This window comes from Macaca mulatta, chromosome 17 (assembly GCF_049350105.2).
Source record: "Macaca mulatta isolate MMU2019108-1 chromosome 17, T2T-MMU8v2.0, whole genome shotgun sequence".
NCBI lineage: Eukaryota > Metazoa > Chordata > Mammalia > Primates > Cercopithecidae > Macaca > Macaca mulatta.
The window spans coordinates 10,974,573-11,001,965 of record NC_133422.1 but is presented as its reverse complement, the minus strand read 5'-3'; the positions used below and the strand labels follow the sequence as shown (position 1 = coordinate 11,001,965).

The 27,393-nt window shown below is 37.5% G+C and overlaps 1 protein-coding gene across 5 annotated transcripts; it reads left to right on the top strand.

Annotated features, from left to right (window-relative positions):
• The first annotated feature begins 149 nt into the window (after positions 1–149).
• Positions 150–26,937, top strand: HSPH1 (heat shock protein family H (Hsp110) member 1). Of its 5 annotated transcripts, XM_077974164.1 has the most exons (19): positions 613–1,033; positions 3,640–3,697; positions 7,698–7,838; positions 8,622–8,744; positions 10,698–10,797; positions 11,903–12,036; positions 12,451–12,695; positions 13,464–13,692; positions 15,150–15,256; positions 15,513–15,646; positions 17,852–18,057; positions 19,662–19,793; positions 22,313–22,450; positions 23,260–23,385; positions 24,474–24,581; positions 24,682–24,801; positions 24,997–25,158; positions 26,040–26,196; positions 26,447–26,937. In XM_077974164.1, the coding sequence occupies exons 1-19, from the start codon at positions 927–929 to the stop codon at positions 26,473–26,475; spliced, it is 2,556 nt and encodes an 851-aa protein (XP_077830290.1). In that variant the 5' UTR covers positions 613–926; the 3' UTR covers positions 26,476–26,937. The 5 variants fall into 5 exon arrangements, with proteins under 5 accessions (XP_077830288.1, XP_077830289.1, XP_077830290.1 ...); XM_077974162.1 differs by lacking the exon at positions 613–1,033 and adding an exon at positions 150–535 and having other exon boundaries at positions 26,040–26,937; XM_015120828.3 differs by having other exon boundaries at positions 26,040–26,937.
• Positions 26,938–27,393: the final 456 nt, after the last annotated feature.

Sequence of the window (27,393 nt, the reverse complement as noted above, 5' to 3'; positions counted from 1 at the left end):
ATTGCCAGGGAACCCGCGCAAAGGCGCCAGACAGAACCCAGCCCAGCCTCTCCCGCGAGTCCCAGAAGACAAAGCCGGGTCCCAGCAAGCACTGCGACAAGGACTACACATCCCAGCATGCAAGGCGCACACTTCTCCCGGCCAGACTACGATTCCCAACATGCTCTCCGGACAGCTGGCCGGCCTCCCCACCATCCTGGTGTCTGGGGTCTCTGCAAAAATGGGGTCTCTCTCCGCCTGTTCAGCCTCCCTTTAGAGTTAAGGGTCGGGTACCATCTCCCAGTAGCAAATTGTGATTATTCCGAGTTTTGGAGTCATTTTTCGTTGCCTGTTTTATTAGGGCAGCAAAATGCCTTCGGCTAGGGCGGGAGTGGGCGGAGGCAGCCTTGAGCCAATGGCACGGGAGCGGCCCTGTCGCTGCCATGGCAACGGCCGCCGTTCTCGGGGGACCGGCCGCCCATTGGGTAGAATCTTTCCAGAAGGCTCGAGAAGAAGGAAGCGGAAGTGGCACGTGGAGGGGCCGGTGGAGGCGCCGGTGAGTAAATGCCGCAGATTCTGGAAAGTTCTGATCAGTGCGATACATAAGGCTGAGGAAGTGGGACCTCCCCTTTTGGGTCGGTAGTTCAGCCCCGGCGACGGTGTGCGAGCTGCGGCAGAGGCAGGCAACCGGAGGTGCGGAGCGACCCGCGGAGACTGAGCCCGGCTTTCTCCCGGGGCTTCTCGTCTGCCAGCCGCCGCTGTCATCCGGGAGTAGGAGGAGCCTGACAGGCCGGCTGTCCGTGTGTCCTTCTGAGTGTCAGAGGAGCGGCCAGACCCCGCGGGTCGGAGCCGAACGCGGCCGGGCAGAAAGCGGCGGCAGGAGGAGCAGGCAGGCGGCCGGAGGACGTAGACCCAGACCCGAGGCGGAGGCGGACCGCGAGCCGGCCATGTCGGTGGTGGGCTTGGACGTGGGATCGCAGAGCTGCTACATCGCGGTGGCCCGGGCCGGGGGCATCGAGACCATCGCCAATGAGTTCAGCGATCGGTGCACCCCGTAAGTGGGAGCCTGCGAGGGTGGATGGGAGGAGGTTCTGGGCTCTTAGTGTGGGGACCCCAAGCTGGTTGGCTACACCGATCTCCGCCGCAAACGGAGGCGTTTGGGCAGCGGCGCATCCCTCCGTGGAACTAGGGACCAGCGACCCGGCCAGAGGAGGGATGGGGGGCTTGCCACCACGAATTGGAGAAGGGATTGTCTCAGGGATTCACGGGGGCGAGAGGAGTCCCAGAGTGGAGACACCGGGTCGTCACTTTGTGCGGGCTTCCTACTGGGGGATTTCAAAACCTCCTGGGGGTCGGGCTGCGGCAGAGCCCGCGACTACGCTCCCTTGTCTTGGCAGGCTGCAGCCTGCGCCTTTCGCGGCCGCCCCCATATCCCCACCCGGCCTTTCTGAGCTGGCTGAGCCGCCTCCAGCTTGTCCTCCTCCCTCCGCGCATATCTTTGCGCACCGCGGAGCCGGGCTGCCGGGCTTTTTCTTCCGCATTGTGAATCTCGAAATGAATTGGAAGCTTCCAGAGCTTGTGTCGCTGCTTGTCCAGTGAGCAGGCGAACTGTTGTTAGCGACCACGGAAGCAGTCCTATGAAAGATCAGCCCACCTCTTTTTACCCAGTCTCTCCGTTGCTAACATTGTTGGCCTTAATGCCCGGGATCATTGTCGAAATATGTAAACGTTCTTGTTTTTGCTCTTTGCCATTCGTGAGGAATTGTAAACCGTATTTTTAAAATTAATTTTGCACAGTGTATGTAAAAGAATAAAAATTGCATACTTCTGGGCTAGAACGCCACAAGAGAATGGATGTCGTCACTGAACTAAATATTCTGTAGGAGCCTAGGGGTGGGCAAAGGGCAACACTTTAAAAAGCAAGTTTCGTGAAGGGATATTTTCGGACGAGGATATATACAAACATATCTGCATGTGCACTGATGAAAACAAATGCTTCCATCTCAAGGCAATTACTGTACCTAGTAATTTTTTTCAAATGTCCCAAGCCCAGGATGAAAAGTGCAAAGTGAAAACATTGAATCCAAAGGCAGAATGACTGGGCTAATACAATTATTTGGGTGCTGAGAACGTTTATGAAAGTTGAGTGGAAAATCTGAGGCAAAAATATTTGGCAGTGTTAGTAACGTTAGCAAGACTGTTTTGAGCAACCTGCACGTCTACCGCTGCAGATATAAGTTTGTTTTTTGGTTGTGTTAAGGTTTTAAAGTTGGAGTTTGGTAAGAAAGAAAAGAGTATTTCAGGCTTTCATGCTTAGGTGCAGTTTATACTTTGTTCTGGTTGATCCAATAAAAGAAAAAGCTTTTCAGAGGAGAGTAGGAAAAAAAAAATTGTGCTATACAGTGACTACTGTGTGAAACCAAAGACAAAAAGTACAGTCCTGAAAAATGTGCACTGAGGGCAATATTGGAGTTGCCCTTAATATGTTTGTTAAACTGTAACTATGGTTGACACTATTGCATCAGCTACTAATTGCTATTTAGTACAATTAATTTGATTCTCCCCTAGGAAAATGAGTAGATCCATTCTGCAAGTCTATAGTTATTCTGAACTTACAGTGATGCTCTTGATTTTGGACGGTTTCTTGTCTAGCTTCTGCTTGGACACTTCTCTGGCATTTAGGCTGCTGTTCTTTTTAACACCTGCTCAGATAATGTAGTTCGAGGATGTTTCTATTACAGCAAATTTAAACTGTAAGGTGGGACTTAATGCCCTCAGTATTTTCCCGTTCTGCTGATCTCATTTACCGTTACTCCTACCTAAGCAGGTAGGAGTAACTCACCCAAAATTAGATTATATTTGGATTAGTAATCCAGAATTAGATAACTCCTTTAATCGAAAACCTAATTCACTTACTGTCTCCTCACAAGACGTTTGAGCTTGTCTCTGCTCTGGTTACTGCGCGGTTGCATTTCCATGGTGGCTGAGAAGGTTGTCTCGCGGTTACAAGTCACCTTCCATCTCTTCAAAGCAGATTTGATGTAACTGATTAGTTACTCCTTTTCCTCGACATTTATATTGTTTTGCGGTGGTACTTGTTGTGCATCCTTTTTTTCTTTCTCCGGTAGAATCTCCCAGATGGGAACCTCTGTGCTCTTGAAACTTCAGAGGTGTAACTTGGGTTCATTTGTTTGCGTTAGCATAAAAACTTTGATTTCTAAAGAAGCAGCTGATATATCAGAACAAAAGTCGGTATGACAATGACATTTAGATGTGTACAGAGTTGGTGACTGAAAGGTAGAGTCACATCCTATTTTTTGTGAGTCATGTGTGTAGGGTCAAGTTAATAATACCATTTACATATTTAAAACATTTTCAAAGTTAATGTTCAGTTCGTAATAACTGGGAACCTGGAGGATTCCTGAGCCATGAGCAGACGTTTTTGGGGTGGTAGAACTGCCACCTAGGTTGGATTCTCAGAGCAGCAGTTAAGTGGAAGCCCCCTTTGAGTATCTGATGAAAGCTATAGACTTTAAAATTGTGCTATGCTTGTTCCCTACCCCCTCATGGGTAGGACATTTATATTATAATTTTTCCCTTGTCAGTTTAAAATATCAACATTTATGCTTTTTAACATTTTTGAAATATATTTTTTTCTAGGTCAGTCATATCATTTGGATCAAAAAATAGAACAATTGGAGTTGCAGCCAAAAATCAGGTATGTTCCTTGAAAGAATTCGGATCACTTTTTAAGGGGGAGTTTTTAAAAGGAAAATCTCAGGAGACATAGAAGAGGGTAAAGTGTGCTTAAGCTTACGTATTTTTGAGTTTTAAAAATGTAATTATGAACCTTCAGATGATGATACTCTTTCCTTCTGTTGCCTTTGTCTTGTTATATTAAGATCGACTTTAACTTTCTAATTTACCAACCTTCACTTTTTTTTTTTTTGAGATGGAGTCTCGCTCTGTTGCCCAGGCTAGAGTGCAGTGGCGCTATCTCGGCTCACTGCAACCTCCGCCTCCCAGGTTCAAGCGATTCTCCTGCCTCAGCCTCCTGAGTAGCTGGAATTACAGGCATGTGCCACCACGCCCAGCTAATTTTTGTATTTTTCGTGGAGATGGGGTTTCACCATATTGGTGAGACTGGTCTGGAACTCCTGAGCTCGTGGTCCGTCTGCCTCAGCCTCCCAAAGTGCTGGGATTACAGGTGTGAGCCACCGCCCAGCCTGCCAACCTTAACTTTTAGTAACTTTTTGCTGCCTTTCATTTATCTAATTTTTAGAAATTATAAACAAGACATTTTAAGTTCGTGTGAATTTTCTCATGATACTCATTTAAGAGATTCCTTTTATAGAAGGAACTTCTAAGAAGTTACGTGTTTAAAAGCCTTTTCAGGTTACTTAGTAATTAAGGTAGGACTGGGAAAATTTTTTTTTTTTTATTTTACTTTAAATTCTAGGGTACATGTGCACAACGTGCAGGTTTGTTACATATGTATACACGTGCCATGTTGGTGTGCTGCACCTGTTAACTCGTCATTTACATGAGGTATTCCCCCTAATGCTATCCCTCCCCCCTCCCCCCACCCACGACAGGCCCAGTGTGTGATGTTCCCCACCCTGTGTCCAAGTATTCTCATTGTTCAATTCCCACCTATGAGTGAGAACATGCGGTGTTTGGTTTTCTGTCCTTGTGATAGTTTGCTCAGCATGATGGTTTCCAGCTTCATCCATGTCCCTACAAAGGACATGAACTCATCCTTTTTTATGGCTGCATAGTATTCCATGGTGTAGATGTGCCGCATTTTCTTAATCCAGTCTATCATTGATGGACATTTGGGTTGGTTCCAAGTCTTTGCTATTGTGAATAGTGCCACAATAAATGTTAAGTATGCATGTGTCTTTATAGCAGCATGATTTATAATCCTTTGGGTATATACCCAGTAATGGGATGGCTGGGTCAAATGGTATTTCTAGTTCTAGATCCTTGAAGAATTGCCACACTGTCTTCCACGGTGGTTGAACTAGTTTACAGTCCCACCAACAGTGTAAAAGCATTCCTGTTTCTCCACATCCTCTCCAGCACCTGTTGTTTCCTGACTTTTTAATGATTACCATTCTAACTGGTGTGAGATGCAATCTGATTGTGGTTTTGATTTGCATTTCTCTGATGGCCAGTGATGATGAGCATTTTTTCATGTGTCTGTTGGCTGCATAAATGTCTTTTGAGTGTCTGTTTATATCCTTTGCCCACTTTTTGATGGAGTTGTTTGATTTTTTCTTGTAAATTTGTTTAAGTTCTCTGTGGATTCTGGATATTAGCCCTTTGTCAGATGGGTAGATTGCAAACATTTTCTCCCATTCTGTAGGTTGCCTGTTCACTCTGATGATAGTTTCTTTTGCTGTGCAGAAGCTCTGTAGTTTACTTAGATCCCATTTGTCAATTTTAGCTTTTGTTGCCATTGCTTTTGGTGTTTTAGTCATGAAGTCCTCGCCCATGCCTGTGGCCTGAATGGTATTACCTAGGTTTTCCTCTAGGGTTTTTATGGTTTTAGGTCTAACATTTAAGTCTTTAATCCATCTTGAATTGATTTTTGTATCAGGTGTAAGGAAGGGATCCAGTTTCAGCTTTCTATATATGCTAGCCAGTTTTCAGGACTGGGAGAAATTTTTGTCCTGACCTGTGCTGTTTAAGAAATACAGTAGCCATGTACTGTATTGAGTATTTGAAATGTGGCTTGTCTGAATCAAAATGTGAAGTATAAAATACACACGAGATTTTTTACTTTTTAATCAAATTGAAAAGTAAAGTATGGTATCTCATCAATTTTTTTTATTGACTACTTATTGAAGTGATAATTTTTAAAATATATTGCCCTAAGTTAATTGAAATTAATCCAATCTCACTAGTTTTTAGTGTGGCTGCTAGAAAATTTTATGTAGGTAGCTCCCCTTTATTCTGACATATAATTCTATTGAACAGCACTGATCTAGGCAGACCTCTTGGTGGAGAGAAGCAGTAAAAGATATATGAAATGCTCTTTGAGAGGCTCTTTGAAATAGAAGACATTTTTCTAAATACAGAAAATAGTATTGCTAAAAAAGAAAATTTTGGACTGTATCTTAGTACTGTATTGTATGTTACAGAATGTATTTAGTACTGACCTATTAAAAAATTAGGTCAGGTTTGAAAACAAAAATCTGTCTCTTAAAATGCTTATGTTGTAATAAGAAATTGGCACTTTATCAAACTTACGAATCTGCTTTCATTAGAAAATTCTTTCATGTTTTCCAATCCTTTGAATATGTAGGTTGGATTTAACTGTATTTCCTTTTTACATTGGAAGAGCGATATAACAAAAGGGTGAAAAAAGAAAGGAGAAATAGGCACACTCAAAATGATGTGTTCAAAAGGATAGTGGGACTTCAGTTGTAACAATCCTCTAAATGTGCCCATTGAGGATATTGATAACCTAGACCTAAAATTCTGTTGCATCTTTGTGGTTATGTGAGAAGGATCTGTTGAGACTCATATTTGACCAGTAGACTACATCTCAGTTTTAGATCATAAGGAATTTTAAGACCTAAACTCGCTTGAATTCTATGTTGTTTGAAAATTAGTACTGCCAAGCTAACTGTATTCTTCCTTTATTCAAAGAACTAGGTAAGAGAAAAAGTAAGTAGTAGACTGTTTTGGTATTTTTAAGCTAATAATTTCAGAATTCTTAGTTTTCAATCTTACAGTTATTTGTTGTTTCAAATGAGGTACATTTGAATGAAATGTGCTCTGAAGTGGGGCTTTTCGATCTAGAGTTTACCTAAAATATTTAACCAAAACTATGGATTAAAAAAACACCATCTCTTACAGCAGTTTAACAAACATGTGCACCAGTTGTGTAAGATAGCAGTTCAGTGTCTTGTTTATAAAAACCATGGCTCTCAAGTCTTCACAATATGCACATGCTGTTGAAAACATTGGGTCACTTAGAAACTTTTTGAATTACTCTTCAGTCTCCTACTTTTTGGTGTAGATAACTAGCATTTCATGCTGTTGCTAGGAACAGTAGCGATCCATGTATTTTCTGGCACAGAATGTCTATCCTGGCCACTTAGCAATTTATTAGACTATAAAAATCAACTCTTTTTTTTGAGACTGAGTTTCACTCTTGCTGCCCAAGCTAGAGTGCAATGGTGCTATCTTGACTCACTGCAACTTCTGCCTCCCAGGTTCAAGCGATTCTCCTGCCTCAGCCTCTCGGTTAGTCATGCTCAGCTATAAAAATTAACTTTTTTAAACAAAATTATAATTTGACTATAGCACTACTATTCATTGTGTATAAAACTTCACAAGTTTAGTGGGGGGGAAAAGGAATGAAACAAGTGATAAAATTCTTGTGTGTTCAGAGCCTTTAGTGATAGTTTCACTGTCTTTTTATCTTACAGATTTTGAAATCTGCTTTAAAGTCTGTAGTCACACTATTTTGCCTCTTGTTCTGTCTTGCTGCTTACCTTCTGGCATTTTCTATAGGAGAAGAAAAAAGTATAAATAAAATCTGTTCATAGATGGGAAATTCAGTGAAACTGATGGGCCTCAGGGCAGCTTATGTGCACTCATAGGGTTGGTTCCGAATTGTAAAGTGACTAAATAAAATTACTGAAAGTACTGGTAGGTGGTGAAATTAGAGAAAAAAAATTAAAATCTCAAACCTCTTTTTGCAGCAAATCACTCATGCAAACAATACGGTGTCTAACTTCAAAAGATTTCATGGCCGAGCGTTCAATGACCCCTTCATTCAAAAGGAGAAGGAAAACTTAAGTTACGATTTGGTTCCATTGAAAAATGGTGGAGTTGGAATAAAGGTAATATAATTGAGCAACCTTAGATTCCTTGATAGGAGACTCCTTCACCCATCCATAGAGAAAAATACTGACTTATTAATACTTAAAAAGACGAACTTATTTGAGTCATTACTCAAATTTCTTAATTACACCAGGTGGTCTTTTTGTTTTTTATTCAGCTCTTTTTAAAGTATCGTAGAGAGATGCTAAATTGTCTGAAAATTATTCAAATGGTAGTATATATGCTATAACTTAATTTGTGTTTCTTCTGACTTTTTGGCAATTATAAAATTGAGGTTTATTTGATGTTGGGAAAAAAGTCGACATTGTGTTCATGTATCAAATAAAAGTCTGTTCTGAGACAGCCCAGTTGCAATTGTGGGGAGAGTAATAGTGTAATAACACCAGGAATCTTTTTTTAAACTTGCAGAGGTATTCCTGTCTTGTGATCAACACACAATAATATTTATCCCAGTGATTCATCTCTTCAGTTAGAGTGGAAATTTACTACCTTCTTTCATGTTTTGACTAAGACTTTGGGTGGGGTATATCTGCCCTAGCTTTCTTCCCCTCCCCTTCATCTTTAGGTAGAAGTTCTTTCTTCCTTTTTTTTTTTTCTCTTTTCCTTTCTCTCCCCCTTCTCTCTTTCACCTTCCCTTTCTCCTCCTTTTCTTCCTTCTTTCCAAAACCACTACAACAATAAAGATTTTATGGAAGGGAATGTGTGCTAATATTTGGAAGTTAAATACTGGCATGTAGCTTCACGTACTACAATGTTTAAAACATCTTTTCCCTTCAATATAGGTGATGTACATGGGTGAAGAACATCTATTTAGTGTGGAGCAGATAACAGCCATGTTGTTGACTAAGCTGAAGGAAACTGCTGAAAACAGCCTCAAGAAACCAGTAACAGATTGTGTTATTTCAGTAAGTGTAATTCCGCAAGGCAGTGTGTGTTATTTCATTTGGCATTCTTTGTATTACTTTTAAGTATCAAATGTGTGAAAGCTGTTCTTTTACTAGAGATCATGTTCTACTGGACTGTATTAACATGTGTTCCAGAGCGTTACAAAGTAGATTTGAGTGGTATTTTTAGCCAGAAGCTGCAAAGGTTCTTGACTGGAAATCAAAATCTCATGTGAGGCTTTTTGAAAACACAGATTTTGACTGGTTCCATGTGGGAGTATTCTAATACAGTTAGTTGCTGCACTATCAGGCTTGTACATTTAACACAGGAGCTTTTCACGGGTGAAAGAATTCTACCCTTCGTTGAGAAATGAGTGCATTAGGAGTTTTAAAATGTAGCCTACCAGTAGTGACGAAAGCTAAATTTTTAGCACTAGCAAGCCTGTTACCTTCAGTGGACAGTTACTAGTTAGACTGTCAAGGGGTACTTGAAATGAACAAAAGTCATCTTTTTTTTTGGACACCAGAAAGGTAAATTCTGCTCACCCAGATGTCTTGGGTCACTTCTTGATGCGTTGTGGGGTATGCTTTTGGACTTAAATACAGCATGGTCTTTGCACTATAGTATGAGCAATGTGGCCAACTGAGATCAGCCAGCAAGAAGCCTTTATGCATGAATGAGGCGGACGGGCTAACATTTCTCCTATTGTCCTTGCAAGATGGGAATTGTTTTAATCTCTGGCAAAATTAAAGAATTAAGTTAGAAGTCAGTGGCTTCTCCCTCCCCAGTCTCCCTTCCTTTTTTTTTTTTTTTGCCACAATTTTTTTCCCCTGGTGAACTGAGAAGCTGATGGAAGAAGTGTTCTGATTTGAAAGGTGAAAGAGATCTACCTTTGCTCTTGCTTATGTCTCTCTCTCAAGCATCTACAAATATTTTGGACAACTTGGAAAAATCACTGTACTAAACTTAGGTACTTTGCACTGAAATGATTCTGTGAATGTGTTGTTAGATACTTTTTTTCCTGAATAGTAGTATCCTGAAGTGCTGCACTAGGAGGCAGTCAAAAAGAATTACAACTAGAATGGCACAAGTCAATGCTGTAAGAAACTTCAGCCCTTGAGCTGTTTTCACTCTTAGGAGAATCAAAAGGCTTTGCCAAAAAGTGATTTTGTAATCTTAACATGTTGACTGAATTAAGGAGTACCTCAGTGAACAGCAGAACTGAAAGGGTGGTGGCTGGCATATGTTAGAGTTAGCTCTTTAAGTTCCTGTAGTTTTTGCCTATAGTTTAATATTATTAAACATTAAATGTTGACCTAGTGTTATAATTTCCTAATGCCAGTAGAAACTTATGATTAGTTTGGAAGCAGATTTAATCCGCTTTAATTTCAAGTTTTCTCTTAGATTTATGTAACTTTTAATATGTCTTATGAAACTCCTGATTAATTTTTATTTCAGCTTAAACTTGGTTATAATAAAGACTATTTTGATCCTGTAATTTTGGGACAGTGTTTTCAAAAGTAGTTACTGTTTCTGAAGGTTAACGAGCTTGCAGGAAACTAAAGCCCTATTTCTGTTTTGTGACTTGGTGAGACACCTACTTAGCTGGACTGTTGTGAATTTATAAGTGGTTTGTGGCCGGGCGCGGTGGCCCACGCCTGTAATCCCAGCACTTTGGGAGGCTGAGATGGGCAGATCACGAGGTCAGGAGATCGAGACCATCCTGGCTAACACGGTGAAACCCCGCCTCTACTAAAAATACAAAAATTAGCCGGGCGCGGTGGCAGGTGCCTGTAGTCCCAGCCACACGGGAGGCTGAGGCAGGAGAATGGCATGAAGCTGGGAGGCGGAGCTGGGTGACAGAGCGAGACTCTGTCTCAAAAAAAAAAAAAAAAAAAAAAAAAGTGGTTTGTGAGGAATTTCTAAGTATATTTTGTGTTTTAGATAATTCAGAATTGTTTGTTTGTTTGTAGGTCCCCTCCTTCTTTACAGATGCTGAGAGGCGATCTGTATTAGATGCTGCACAGATTGTTGGCCTAAACTGTTTAAGACTTATGAATGACATGACAGCTGGTAAGGAAAAAGCACTTGTCGTGTAGAAGTGAATATACTATCAGAATTATGGATGTTCAGTGCTATTACTTTCGTATAGGTACAGAAACACAGCCTATTAAAAAATCGAGTCAGATTTGAAAAAAATCTACCTCTTACAATGCTTATGGTTAATGAGAAATTGGTACTTTATCAAACTTATGAATCTGCTTTCATTAGAGAATTTCATGTTTTTTCTTCCTTTGAAAATGTAGGTTGGATTTAACTTTGTTTCCTTACAATGCATTTATAGTTAGGAAATAAGTTTTCCCACAAGCTTAAAATTCTGGGCTTTAAAACTACCTTGGCTTACAAGTAATTGGTTTAGTGTAAAAAAAAAATTTATCTACTGAACTGTAGATAGATGATCACTTATCAAATATTGCTTTAAGCCTGTACTATCTGAATGTGTTACGCTAGGTATTGTGGATCTACAGTGGTGATCACAGCATCTCTTCCTTGAGCTTTCATTAGTTTATTATGATTACAGATGAACAAAAAATGACTTCAGGAAAAAAGTCAGTTTTTATGCTGAAAAGTTTTACTCACATATTTGTTAGGTTTTTGGAAAACTGAAATATTGGTAAAAATACGTTCTTAGGTATACATGTTTAGAAATACAGTTTAAAGTTCAGAAGAAAAACAAACTTTAGGGTTGTTCAGCTATTTACCTCAGATCTAAAAGAAAATTGGTAGGAACTGCAGTTGCTGTAGTTGTATATTAAATTCTTAATTTTTTTGGATAAGCAGTGTCCTAGCAGGTTGTGGTTGAAATGTAAGTATTGCATAATGAGTCTGATACTCTGTGTGATATGTGGTTATGTTTCACTGTATTCACGCCATATATGTTTTGTCTGGCACATCTCCATATATTGAAAAGTGATAGAGCATTGTTCTGAAATCAGAAAGAGAGTAATAATTAATTCCAAGAAAATCATTGTGAAGTCAGGTATAAAAGGAATGTAATGTGTTCACCTTTAATTGTTTCAAGTTAATAGTCAAGCTTCCTCCATGTGTAATTTTATGTAACAGTGAGATTCCTAAGAAAATGTGAACCGAGGAATTGAAACATACTTATTTTTTTTAGTTGCTTTGAATTACGGAATTTATAAGCAGGATCTCCCAAGCCTGGATGAGAAACCTCGGATAGTGGTTTTTGTTGATATGGGACATTCAGCTTTTCAAGTGTCTGCCTGTGCTTTCAACAAGGGAAAATTGAAGGTAAAGCCATACATTGGAACTCAGTGTCCAAAACACATTAAGTGTTGTGACTTTAAGCTACTGAGCCGCTTTACTAGGCTTTTTCTTCTTGGTAATGAAGAGTTTTATTTTAGGTAGAGATGTTAACAAGAAACGGTTGCTAAGGTTGATCTCCATAAAGATGATGTAATTGTCTTAGCATACTCTTAAGTGTTCTTGTTTCAGAAAGAAAAGGCTTTTGCAGTTATTTTCTATGTAGTCATTTAAAGGCAAAAATATCTTAGAGATTTATTCCTGACTGATTTGGATTTCATGTTATAATTTAAATATAGTCTTGAGTCTCTTAGTCTTTAATTGTTTGGGTAGTAATATTTAAGATACTAGTTAAAATGTGATTGAAAATAACCAGACTATTTGTTGTTTCGACCAAATTAGGTACTGGGAACAGCTTTTGATCCTTTCTTAGGAGGAAAAAACTTCGATGAAAAGTTAGTGGAATATTTTTGTGCAGAATTTAAAACTAAGTACAAGTTGGATGCAAAATCCAAAATACGAGCACTCCTTCGTCTGTATCAGGAGTGTGAAAAACTGAAAAAGCTAATGAGCTCTAACAGCACAGACCTTCCACTGAATATCGAATGCTTTATGAATGACAAAGATGTTTCCGGAAAGATGAACAGGTGTGTCTTGAATTCTACAGATTAATTAGATGGAACTTTTTTTGAAACTAGCCCAGGTGTCAGTTCTAGTGGGTGTCGTGAGTCTTGGCCTACATTTCAGAATTGTGCGTTACACGCCTGTGGCTGGAGATACTGTTGTTTTTATCACCACTAGCTCTAGGGGCACTTATGTGAAGAGGGCTTTTAAAAATACCTTTGCTAAGTACTCTCATGGGTCTAAGTACTACCCTCAAGTCTTCTTGGTATTTTCACTTTTTAGTATTTCTGGGCCAGTAATTGAATACTGGTTTCACAGAGATACTGTGCAGGGACTGGAAATAACCATTGAAAGTAATGAGAATCAGATCAAAACATTTAGAAGGGTTGGACCTGTTGGTACCTGCCTATGGTCACAACTTTTCAGGAGGCTGAGGTGGCAGGATCCCTTGACCCCAGGAGTTTGAGGCTTCAGTGAGCTATGATTGTGCCACTGCACTCAGCAAGACTGTCTCTGGGGAAAAAATTTTAGAAGTAAAATGGTGGTCATAAGCAATATAAAATGATTTATTTGAGTAATAACAGGAGAACTGATTGTCTTCCTCATTATCTTTCTGCCCTGTTTGGTATATTTATCAAAGACAAAAGAGCTGTAAACTACAGTACAGCTAAACTTGGCCCATGTGGGATCCAGGCTGTCTGAGGGGGAAAATAATGAAATTCATTGGGTTATCAAAAGTAGGACAGGATATTGGTCTTAACCTTTCTAAAAACAAGTTTGTATTTGCTAAGGTCACAATTTGAAGAACTCTGTGCTGAACTTCTGCAAAAGATAGAAGTTCCCCTTTATTCATTGATGGCACAAACTCATCTCAAAGTAGAAGACGTGAGTGCAGTTGAGATAGTTGGAGGTGCTACACGAATTCCAGCTGTGAAAGAAAGAATTGCCAAATTCTTTGGAAAAGATATTAGCACAACACTCAATGCAGATGAAGCAGTAGCCAGAGGATGTGCATTACAGGTACTTTCTCAACTCTGCTTTTGCTTGGTGTACAGTCCTTAAACAGTTTCCAGTGTATGTCATCATGGTAGGATAATAAACAGAGACCTGTGTCTAGGTAGCAGAAGGACATTTTAAACAAACCCGTAAAGCTGTAGGGAGATAAGGCCACTCAAATCTAAAAGATCCAGTGAATTTCAATTAAAAGAACTACCAAGCTGGTGTTTCTCAAGCTGAGAATCAAAAACAGGTATGATTCTGAGGATATCACAGAAAACACAGCTGAAACACTAATAAACTGTGTGGTGGTGGCAGTTGTTACTTACAAAGCACACAGGGAATTAGAATCTAATCTGATATAATAAGGAATTGATTTGGGGCAAGTTTTCAGGGTGTTAGGAGTATTAACAAATGGTATTAGAAAATAGATAACCTTCTCTTATCCCCAAATTGATTTTTAATCTGCCTATCAGATAAAAAGGCAGCCCAGAAGTGTGAAGTTAGTTTGGTGAAAAACACCAAATCTGGAAGTTATTTGGTAAAAAAGAAAATACTAGTTTATATTTAGGATATTACAGTCAAAAAAGATCTAAATAGTTTTAAATAAAGTTTCAAGTTGACATATGAGTTTTAAGCTAGTTAGCAGTTTTTAAAATATAAAACAGGATTCTGTAAACAAAGGTATTTAGACTGACTGCCTTTGTATACTTACAAAAGGAAGAATAGGTAGATACTAATTATTAATGATAATCCATTGTATTATCCATCCTGTTCTATGGGGTTTTTGTTTTCGCTTTTTTCTTCATAATGGAATATGCCTCCTTTAATTAACTCTGATTCCTTCAAATGTTGGAAGTTTATATTTTCTTCAGAAGTAGAGCTAATTTTGGCCTCTCTTTTGAAGGATCCTATACTAAATGATGATTTTTTTGGGTCTATTCAGCTTGATTATCTATTTAGCTATTTTTATATGTCCTGTCTAAATAGGGATTTGTCCACCTATCTTTTGGGTGTTGCCTTTCCCAAATTTGAATTTACCATTGCTTTCTTCGTTTACACAATTATTTGAAAATCTGAACATTATGGCCCTTTTGGGGGTTTCTCAGACATTTGGAAAGCAGTGTAGACAGAACTGTTCATGTATGTATGTGTACATATTCAAAAGTGATCTTGAAATTGCTGTCAGCAAGGCATTTCTAGAAAGACCAGTCTGTTTCCTAATCCCCATGAAACCTGTTGTTGATTAACTGTCATTATCTTAAGATATATTATTTGTCTTTGTACCTAGTAATTGGCATAGTATTTAGATGGTAAAATAAATTATTTGTTTAGATGAAATACACTGGGAACGATTTTGGAATGTGAGTTTTTTAAAAAAAAACAAAATCCTGTCCATCCATTAGAATTCAGTTTTATATTAAAAGATGACTGGAAAGTGTTCATGTGCTCATGATAATTTTATTTTATTTTTTTTTAAGTGTGCAATCCTTTCCCCGGCATTTAAAGTTAGAGAATTTTCCGTCACAGATGCAGTTCCTTTTCCAATATCTCTGGTCTGGAACCACGATTCAGAAGATACTGAAGGGTATGTAGCAGAAAATAGCATTCAGATACTCTAATGTAAAGAAGAAAAATTAACAGATGACTTCTCTAGTGGGGAGTCATTAATTTACCTGGAATCTTTCAACAACCAAATCTACCAAAATATTTCTCTCATTTTGGTATTGTAAATGATGAGATAGAATTGATAAAGATTTTAGAAAGTCTCTTTTCTGTTTGTATAGCACAGTAAGCATATTTAAGTACTTCATCTGCTGAATGCCTTTTTCTTTTCTCTCCAGTGTTCATGAAGTGTTTAGTCGAAACCATGCTGCTCCTTTCTCCAAAGTTCTCACCTTCCTGAGAAGGGGGCCTTTTGAGCTAGAAGCTTTCTATTCTGATCCCCAAGGAGTTCCATATCCAGAAGCAAAAATAGGTAAGCAGTTCATTGTGTATATTTTACTCTTTAGTTAAAGACTTAGCTTCTCATTCATTGTACAAACTTTAAAAGTTTTCTTATTCTTAGCAATGTTGAGGGGAGCATAATTCTGTGTGAAGACATTTTCCATTTAGAATAATGGTGATGGAGAAATAACTTCATTTTGTTGAGTCATCTGGTCTAGAGATAGAATGACTTGGTAGTTCTGCTGTTACTTGGAGTTTTCCCGTTACTTGAAAGTATATATGTGTACATATATATATATGAACACTTTAGTATTTTCACTATTCTGATACAGTCTGTATGTAAAAGGTTATCCCTGCTTTTAATACTAAGTTTTTCTCTAGGCTAAGTGTTATTTGTAGTCTGTTACTTCTAGTTTAAAACCTGAGTCAGCGACCATTGTGAATCCACTTCTCAAATGTACCTTTGTGTTATCTTTTCTAAAGATAAGTTTTTTTTTGGTACATATTTTGGGGGGACACTTGACACCATCCATCTACTTTTACCCATAGTAAGTCTCTTTCCCAGACCATGGGTGAAATTTGCCAATATTGCTAGGTCTTTTCAGGACACATCCTTGCCTCACACCTTTTCATAAATAAATTGTTTGAAGGAGTTGAACCTGATCAATTGTGTTTTCTTTCTTACTACTTTAAAGGCTAAAATGTTCTGACCCAGAGTTGTGGTGTATTGTTTTTAAAACAGTTTTCATGAATTTATTGTTAGGAAAAGAAATCATTGCATGTAGACTTGTAAGATTTTGATAAATTGGAATCTGTGCATTAATTACTGTGTGGAAGATAAAATCCCAGCTTTTTGGCATGGCATCTAATTTTTCATGTTTGATTGAAACTGAAAACGTCACACATACTTGAGCGATCTTACATCCCACTTTCCAGAATAAATGCTGTTTCTTTAGATAGATGGATGTTTTGGCAAATATTTCCTCAACTACTGATTTGACAATTAAGGTGTATTCTTTCTTCTTTCAGTGACATTGTAATTAAATCTGTAGCTCTGTGTGTTTATATAGACAACACTTTAAGTACTAGGCAGTTAAATCTCATTTAGAGCTTCGCACATAACAGGTTCAGAGTACTTACTTTTGACTCAGTGGTCTCTAGAGTAAAAGTACTTATTTGTGGCTATAACTTAAACCTAGCACTTGCTTCTGTAGTAAGTGCTCACTGTACTAAATCCTCAGAAGCATAGAAAAGTTAGGTAACTTTTGTAACAGCTCACACAGCCAGGATTCAAGCCCAGATAGTCTAGATTAAAGTCTACACTTTTAACCATTAGTAATGTTCTGGAACCCCATTGTATTATACATAATAATTTCAGACTTTCATACAGATTTTGGCTCACCTCCCTTATTTAAAACAGCTAAATGTTTTGATTATTTAACCAAAAGAATGGTATTCTTTAAAAGGTTATAGGATTAAAATTCAGCATGTGCTTGCTATCATTTTCCTTATGCTTTCAAACAGATTTTCATGTCTAGTTTGTGCTCACTCATCTGGAGAAGTAGGGTAGAAGGAGGCAAGAACTGCTTATTATCAGTATCTTACACTCAGTGTTTGCCTAGTGTTAAATAAAATAGTTATAAGGGTGCCCTTATCTTTGAAAGCTTTTATGGCATACTAAGATTAATTTCAAGTATATACATTTTAAGAGGTCATAGTTATATATTAGAGGACTTCAATTTGGTAAAGACTGGGTAGAAAATTTTAAAATAGCAGTAGTTCGCAGGTGTTATTTTTTTAGCCTTTGTATTTTTCTTATCTGTCTCCTTTACACAGATAGATTTTTATTGATTTATTAAGAGACAGGTTCTCACTTTGTCACCAGGCTGAAGTGCAGTGATGTGATCACAGCTCAATGCCACCTTGAAGTCTTGGGCTCAAAGGGTCCTCCTGCCTCAGACTCCTGAGTAGCTGGGACTACAGGTGCATGCCACTGAGCTCAGCTAATTTATTATTTATTTTTTTATTTTTTATTTTATTTGTTTTTTAGTAGACACGGATCTCACTATCTTGCCCAGGCTGGTCTCAAACTCTTGGGCTCAAGTGACCCACCACGGCCTCCCAAAGTGCTGGGATTACAGGCATGAACCACCTTACCTGGCCTCCTTTACAGAGATTTAGATTTAATTCTAAAATTGTGATTCTGTGATTGTTGTTGTTGTTGTTGTTGTTCTAGGCCGCTTTGTAGTTCAGAATGTTTCTGCACAGAAAGATGGAGAAAAATCTAGGGTAAAAGTCAAAGTGCGTGTCAACACCCATGGCATTTTCACCATCTCTACGGCATCTATGGTGGAGAAAGTCCCAACTGAGGAGAATGAAATGTCTTCTGAAGCTGACATGGAGTGTCTGAATCAGAGACCACCAGAAAACACAGACACTGATGTAAGTTTGTGGATAAACCCTTGTGTTTGAGTAGAGTTGACTTAGTTGTAAGCTATAGGAGAAGTGGGTAGGGAAGGGTTAAAATGAATGTTTTCCTTCATAAATAATTTTGATCAGAATTTTAGGTAATGATAATAGCACTTGCCAGTTAGTGGTAGTATACAGCTTGAAATTTGGTGAATTGTGACTTAATTTGAAGTAACTAGTATATGACAGAGTAGGTGATGTTTCATTGAGTTGGGATTTTTTTGGTTTTTTTAAGATGTAGACCACACATTGAGAAGTCGAATGTTGACTGACGTTTAAGAAACTTAAAAAACAGACTGTTACAAAAACTGTTTGAAATAGCTACCAAATATTAAAGTTTTTAAAATTGTATGACAAAATTGGCTTTGATATTTTAGAACTTGTTTTTGTTTTTACATGGTTTTCTGTATTGTGGGAGGAAGGACGAGAAGTGTCTGTGTAGCGTATAGTAAGAATTGTTATCATTAGCATGAGTGCTAGTTCTGTGTGGTCAACAGAAGAATTTTAGGAAGCTAAAGTATTACAGTAATTACAGTTTATTTCTAGGGAATAATTAGAAATAGCTTAAGAGGGAGGCAGTGTGGTGTTTTAGTAAAGATGTGAGAAAGTGCGTTATCTAGTGATCACTGTGTTACCTTTCTAGAACATCTAAGGAACATAAACATTCTGAACCTTAGTTTTATTCTCATCTAGAAAAATTCTAATGTACAGTAGTTGGTTAAATGATGAGTGCCATATACTTTCTCAATCTCTTTAGTGCCTTTTGGATATCAGGAATGCCTCGTTCCTAAATACTTCAGTGTCTATCTTAGAATCTTGAAGCTAAGAGAAGAAAAATATGAGAAGAGTTCAGTGTGAGCAGAAAGTAGTTAACCTAGAATATTTCCGCCCTCTTCCAAAGATGGGTAAAGATCAAGCAAGCACTAATTTATTAGGGATTGAGGGCTACTGAAAAAGAAAATTAGGAAACTCTTAGGGTTCATTCTTCTTTTTCTTTACCAAATTTTTAATTAGGATTGTTAATATGTAGCATTTATTCTTTACTGGATATAGCTGGATCACAAAAATTGGGGACAGAGTGAGTCTTGGGTATCTATAAACTGAAGTGATGAATTCCGAAATAACTGATAATTGCCCATTTTATGTAACTGTTTAGTATATTGAAAATGGAGATATGTTGAGATCCATGATGGCTGCTGGTAAAATAGGTTTGGAAGCTTGTTTCTAGGAAAGAGGCCTGGAGTAATCTATTTCCAGTGCCTTAGAGAATTAATATCTGTACGAGCTTAGATGAGCTTCCTAAGGGAGAGTTCTTGATTCTTACCACATCAATTAAATGCTTACTTGTGTTATTTAACCATATTAACTGCTGTCATTCAAAGAATTTTTTACAGGTTTAGAATATCTACAGAAGTTTTCAAGTACTTTGTGTTCATTTTGTTTTTATTCAGTACCTTTTCTCCCCACCTGTTAAGATTTCAGAAATTGAGTGTACTGTCTTTGGTGCCCTATAACTTTAAAAATTTATACAAGTACACCTGCTTTCTACATCCTTTGTGCCTGGGCTTTCATTTCAGAAAAATGTCCAGCAAGACAACAGTGAAGCTGGAACACAGCCCCAGGTACAAACTGATGCTCAACAAACCTCACAGTCTCCCCCTTCACCTGAACTTACCTCAGAAGAAAACAAAATCCCAGATGCTGACAAAGTGAGTGACTCTTCTAGTTCATTCCATTAGACAATGTTGCAACATGTAATCATTAATGATATCATTAAATTGCAGTTTCAAGAGCAAGCACCAAATAATTTCATTCTGTGTAGGATTTTTTTCTGTTGATTTTCTATGTATTTTTCAACTAAAACCAGTTAGAGGTATTTAAGTTCAATTAAGGGAATTGAATATCCTGCTTTAAACCTAAAAGCTTCTCTTGATTAACTGCCACTCGAAGTAACAAGAGACCAATGTATACTGTTTGTTGTCTTTCAAAGAGCAGAGGTATCTTCCAATACCAAAGGCAGAACTTGATATTTCCCAGGGCTACATGATTAGTTTTCACTTGAACTAATCAGTTGATAAATACATGGGCTATAGGAGTCTAGTAAACTTCTTTCTCCTCTCAAGCCATCGGTCAAATTTAAGTAAATTAATTATGGTGGTCTGGTAATAACCAGATTGCATTTCAAGGTAATTACTTTTTTGTCCTGCTTCCACAGTAGGTATTGGAAGCTAACTTAAATAATGGTGTTGTGTCCCTTGGGAAATGACAGCTTGTAATCAGACCTTTAAGAGTCATGGTCAGATGGATATTGAAAAATTTCTGTTGTTAACAGTGAATCACTGTATGTTTTGTAGAACTTTATTATTTTCTGTACAAGGTACATGTAAATAATTAGCCTGCTCTTGGTGGTTTGGCTTCCCTTACATTCTGAGGGTAGAGTTTTTTTACCCTCAGGCAAATTACAGAATCTTTCCTTGGGTCAGGATAGGTTTTTATACTATGTAAAAGTTTCCAGTTTTTAATTTTTCCGTCCCCTCATTGATCCTGGGGGCTCCAGTGTGAGCTATGGGTCCTGACTCTGATTTCTGAAAGCTGCTCTCTGTTTTCCGCTGTTAAGTTGTATGATGATGGTGGTTATTTGGAAAAATAGCTGCTTAGTTTCAACAGCACACCCCTTGACTTGGGATGAGCATACACATCAGCTCTTGCTGAGAGTCTTAGTACCTGTCTAGAACATGACATTGGGTAGGATCTCATGCTCCTTAGTTGTAGGTGTGACCACTAGTCTGAAGCCTTTTGGAGCATTATTACCCCTTTGGAGAGGGTTCCTCATCCATTCCGTGTTGAAATGCCATTTTGTGATGCTGGTTTTGTCAGTAGTTGGTTTAATTGGGTACTATCAGGTTGTCTTGTCTTGATTTAACTTCCATACATGTACTGTTATCCATTTGTTTCCTAGCATCTGTTGCTCTTGTCTTCCTAGGTGTATGTTTGATTGGATTCATTTTTCTTTCCTGTGGCTCATGCCCTCAGAGCATGCATAATATATTGAAGGGTTGTGTGCATTAGAAGGAAAGTGAGGTGTGGAGGACTGCAGGCTGACTGCCTAGTTCATCCATAGTGATACAGCTTATAGCACTTGATAGGTGATGTCTAAGGAACACTGAGATCAGTCTCTGAAACATGGGATCTAGTTCCATCTCTTTAATTTTAGGCAAGTCATTGAACTTTCTAGACCCACTTTCTTCGATAAAGTGCCTAAGATTTTAATCCATTATAACTCCTCAAAATTATCTATGGCCATGATTATTGTGCCTCATGGGCTAGTCTCGTCCCATTTTACCATCCTACCTACAGGATACATGTTTATACACTGTGGTTGTCATCTGATCTGTCATAGAACTGAGTCTGCTCATTTGTGTTCTTTGTCATTTATATTAGTAGGAACCTGCAGAAATGGAAATGCATAGCAAAGGCTTGGAAAATTGAAGGCCACAGGAGATACTTACTTCTTTAGCCCTGTATTTACATATTTTGAAAAAACTACATAAATCATTGGCATGTGTCACATCAGTCCATTTGCTACTTTAAGACTGTTATCTCTTTTTACCTTGCAAAGTTGCTTATGAGAAATGATACAATTCAAAGGTGGATAGTAAGAATAATATATATGTGTGTGTGTGTATGGGGTAGAGAGAGAGATATATACTCCAAGTTCCATAAGGAAATTTTAAAAGGCACTCATCAGTGTAGTGCTAGTTGTAATTGAAGCAGGCATAGTAGCATATAGGGCCTACAATATTATAGGAATTAAGATGATCCTAACCTGTTTTGCATTGGTTGAAGCTTATCCTTAGGTGACAGGTTCTAGAATCTATAAAGATAAGAATAATTTAGTAATTTTCACTTTTTGACTCATGGGACTTATAAGAATATTTAAAGGGGTTAGAAAGTAAAGACTTGTGAAGAAAAGCTTTAGCAGGAGAGATTGTTCAATACGAGAAGAGAAAAACATCCCGGTGAATTCCCAAAGCAAGGTATGGCATATTTAATAGCAGCCCTGATTTAAAATAGAGGGAATTAGGTGATTCTGTAGACCCTTCTAACTTTATGATTTTCAGAGATTTTATTTTTGCCCAAGTCATCAGTAAGTATGAGGAGATCTTTTTTGTGTTTTTCCAAGTGAGTTGTTTAAAATTTTTTCCTTTTTTTTATTCCCCTTCCTAAGGCAAATGAAAAAAAAGTTGACCAGCCTCCAGAAGCTAAAAAGCCCAAAATAAAGGTGGTGAATGTCGAGCTGCCTATTGAAGCCAACTTGGTGTGGCAGTTAGGGAAAGACCTTCTTAACATGTATATTGAGACAGAGGTAAGTACTTGAATTAAATATTTTTATTTTGAAATATGTTTAGTTTCTTGGCCCTGTTACCTATGTAGATAAATGGCCATAATTCTTTCTCATCCCAAGTTTTATATAGTTTTAGGGATAGAATGAAGCCAAAACTAATGAATTTTGCAGTTTAATTTTTTTTAACAAGTTTAATTTTTTTTGTGTTCATATTAGAGAGAGCTATGCTGTAGATAATTATGCTTGATATAACATGATTGGCTGAGTTCTTGTGAAAAAATTGGATGGCAGTAAATCATAACAGAGCCCAGTACAGTTGGAATTTCATGGCACACTAAATATTTCTATTAAAATACATTGTGTTTTTTAGTAGTCTGAAATTCTAGAATAATTCTAGAAATGTGAAATAATTGAGATTTGGTTTTTCCATACTGAGGTGGGAACATTGTATTTAGAAGTTTATTTAACAATAAACTGTAGTCCATGGATTTATCTTTGATTTAAAAATGTGGCAAAGTGGTGTGGCTGTTATACATTGGCCAGTATTAATCTGAATATAGACAACCATTTATATACAAGAAAACAAAATTACATTTAAGCAGTAGCTTGGTGTTTTTTTTTTTTTTTTTTTTTTTTTTTTAAGCATTAAATATGAAGTCTGTGTAAATCTGTTGGGTTTGTAGGAAGATTTTGACGAGGTATAAATTGGAACTGTGTTAACACTAAAATTTGTTTTGTATCATGTTTTTTAAAACCCCAGAGTCTACACATTTAAAATTTAGTTTGAGTTAACTAGAAGACCGGAATTAACCTTTCCTGTTTCCTGACAGGGTAAGATGATAATGCAAGATAAATTGGAAAAAGAAAGGAATGATGCTAAAAATGCAGTTGAGGAATATGTGTATGAGTTCAGAGACAAGCTGTGTGGACCATATGAAAAATTTATATGTGAGCAGGTATGTTTTAGAGCTCTGTTTTTGTTCAGGTAGTCTCATATAAAGTGTTTAGTATCAAAATTGACAGTTGAGGCTTAAGCCTTTACTCAGTTAGATAACTTGAACTTTTTGGAAACAGAAAACAAAAGTAATGGAGATAGAGGCTCATTGGTGATGAGCAGTTTTATTTTGTACTAGCCTACCCCTAAAACTCTTCATTTTTACCATCTAGAAGAGAGAACCTATCAAGTATTTATGTAGAGTTCATGGCATTACTGTCATAGGGTCTAGGATAAATACAAGAAAAATCTTTGCTTTTAAAGACCTCAAATGCAGTGACACTGCTGCCTTGGTAGCTTTCCTGTCATTGTTTCATCTCATAACGTGTTCAGTCATTCCCAGAGCTTACTAAGCCCTGTTATTCCCCTTATCCCTTTTCTTGACTCCTAGTTGTTATGGCTCTGAGAAAATCCCAGAAGCACAACTATGAAAGATAGGACTTAGAAAAAAGAAACTAACTGGATAAAAATCTAGAATTTAGTTAAGTGTCATTTAAAGTGAAATTTGGAGTCTGTTTTATTAATAGTTCTAAGGTCTCTGGGCTACCTTGTAACGTACTTTAGTTTTAGCTCTGTCCTGACATTCTCTGAATTTCTTATGGTGGGGACTCCAAAGTCGAGATGACTGAACGAGGCAGGACCTCCCAGGGCTAGAGTAGAAGTTCATACTGTACATAAACCGGTTAGGAATGATTTTTTCGTGTGTTCAGTGATTGGCAACTTGTATAGCTTCCCCTTCAGTGTTTGATAGTTGTGTAAGTCAACAAAAAATTACTAAAACCCGGGTTTTTTTTGGAAAGAAAGAAGATAATTGCTCTTCTATAAACCACATTTCATTGTACAGATTGGGCTTCTAAGATAAATCTTTTAAGTCAGTGAGAGCCATTTTCGGATGTGTCTATGTAACAAGGCAGAGAAGCCAAATCAGAGTGCCTTCCTAGATACGATTAGCTACCTAGTATGAGAATTCCTCTGAGAATGCCCCCTTTGTTTTGTTGTGAAAAATTCTGATGTATGAGTGCCACTAATATTGTCATATTTTGTGTTAAGGATCATCAAAATTTTTTGAGACTCCTCACAGAAACTGAAGACTGGCTGTATGAAGAAGGAGAGGACCAAGCTAAACAAGCATATGTTGACAAGTTGGAAGAATTAATGGTAGGTCGTTTTCTCCCCCTGAAAGGTGGTATTTGTGTTTTAAACTATAGACTTTAAAGTAAAATTATGATAACTATTAATTTATTACATTTTATTTTAGAAAATTGGCACTCCTGTTAAAGTTCGGTTTCAGGAAGCTGAAGAACGGCCAAAAATGTTTGAAGAACTAGGACAGAGGCTGCAGCACTATGCCAAGATAGCAGCTGACTTCAGAAATAAGGTGAGTCAGTCTTTTTGTACATAGGGAGGAAGTTAACCTAGATTTTAATAAGCTAACATTTAAGCTGGGAATCATCTAACTTTGAAATTTTGGTATTTGAGGTTAGAGGTAGATTTGAACTTCCTGGAAAGTTGGGTCAAATGAAATGTTATTGTTCAATAAATTCTATAGAATGACCATGTTATTTCTATTCAGGATGAGAAATACAACCATATTGATGAGTCTGAAATGAAAAAAGTTGAGAAGTCTGTCAATGAAGTGATGGAATGGATGAATAATGTCATGAATGCTCAGGCTAAAAAGAGTCTTGATCAGGATCCAGTTGTACGTGCTCAGGAGATTAAAATAAAAATCAAGGTGAGTGTTACTGTCTCATGTTTACTGCTGGGTTCGCTTACAGACTCAAGTTGCAGTCATTTGAACCTTCAACATAGCCATTTTTCCTATAAAGCTTTTACCTCATCCTGACCGAGACCAGCTTTTTCTTAGTTTATTATTCTGTCACAAAATACAGAAGACCTCATAAGTTTGTTAAATTTTCCACTTCTCCATTTATTTATTCATTTCAACAAGTGTATTTGTTGAGCCTGTCATGTGCCAGTCCTTGTTCTCAGGATTAAACAATTAAGTGTGCAAAGTGTAGTCTCTGACCCTATGGAACTCATCTTGTAATGGGAGGGAGACCAGCAGTAAACAAGTCTGTGTCATCTATCAGAGATGTTAAGTGCTATAGGGGAACAAACTAAGGAAAAAGGGCTTAGGAAATTCTAGGTCTTGTGTGTGAGGCTGGAAGGAAACTGGGAAAAGTGTTCTTCTGGAATAATGTTCAAACACAGTGAAGGTCAAGGAAAAGTGACCCTTTTAAGCACTGTCAGTTTCAAGCTATAAACTTGAATTCTAGCTCTTTCCTCACTAGTTTTCCTGATCTTGAAGTTACTTAACCTCTTTGAACCATTGTCTTCCATGAAGTGGGGATTATAATTTCTGTCTTTTAACTCTGTTGTGAGGATTGAAGGAAGTAATATATGTAAGTACATAGTCCTAACACATCATGGAAGAATATTAATACTCTCTTTTGGTCAGACTGTAAACTGTGGTTTGGGGCAAGTGTAATGAGAAAATGTAATTATTTGATGTATAATTGGAGTTGGTAGAAAAATAGTGGGTCAGGTATGTGGAGAAGCAGTTGAAAATGAACTGGATGGATCTGAGTTAATCTGATAACTATTTTCTTATAGGAATTGAACAACACATGTGAACCTGTTGTAACACAACCGAAACCAAAAATTGAATCACCCAAGCTGGAAAGAACTCCAAATGGCCCAAATATTGATAAAAAGGAAGAAGATTTAGAAGACAAAAACAATTTTGGTGCTGAACCTCCACATCAGAATGGTGAATGTTACCCTAATGAGAAAAATTCTGTTAATATGGACTTGGACTAGATAACATTAAATTGGCTTATTCCTTCAATTAATAAAATATTTTTGCCATAGTATGTGACTCTACATAACATACTGAAACTATTTATATTTTCTTTTTTAAGGATGTTTAGAAATTTTGTGTATTATATGGAAAAAGACAAAAAGCTTAAGTCTGTAGTCTTTATGATCCTAAAAGGGAAAATTGCCTTGGTAACTTTCAGATTCCTGTGGAATTGTGAATTCATACTAAGCTTTCTGTGCAGTCTCACCATTTGCATCACTGAGGATGAAACTGACTTTTGTCTTTTGGAGAAAAAAACTGTACTGCTCGTTCAAGAGGGCTGTGATTAAAATCTTTAAGCATTTGTTCCTGCCAAGGTAGTTTTCTTGCATTTTGCTCTCCATTCAGCATGTGTGTGGGTGTGGATGTTTATAAACAAGACTAAGTCTGACTTCATAAGGGCTTTCTAAAACCATTTCTGTCCAATAGAAAATGACTTTTTGCTTTGATATTAAAGATCAATGAGTAAAACAAAAGCTAGTCAAATGTGTTAGCAGCATGCAGAACAAAAACCTTAAAATTTATCTCTCACTATACAGTATATTGTCATGTGAAAGTGTGGAATGGAAGAAATGTCGATCCTGTTGTAACTGATTGTGAACACTTCTATGAGCTTTAAAATAAAGTTCATCTTATGGTGTCATTTCTAAACTGTTGATTTTGTCACTAATTTAAAAAATGAGATGGGGGAGAATATGAATTATTCTAGCAGAAATGAAGTTAGTGTCCAGTTTTTCTTTTTTACTGCTTCTGTTATCTCTTTTCTAAGTGAAAATGTTTTTCTCCTGACAGAAAAATAGCATATGTCTATTACATTAAAGCATTTTAAAAATACTATAAAGTGAATAAAACTTAAAATCTCGCCACCCAGAAAAAAAATTGTTAACACTTTGTTATACATCCTTGGAGCCTTTTCCCCCTAATGATGGGGGTATATCTGTGTGAGTGTCTATGTTACAGTGCTGTAGGCTGTTTTTAAAACTCTATACCAGGGAAATCAGTAAAGTCAGGTGTTGTAACTGCATAAATATAGTGAGTTCATTATAAAGACATACTTAAAAATACCAATCTTGCTATTGGTAGATTTAGGTGTTTAGTCTCATTTTT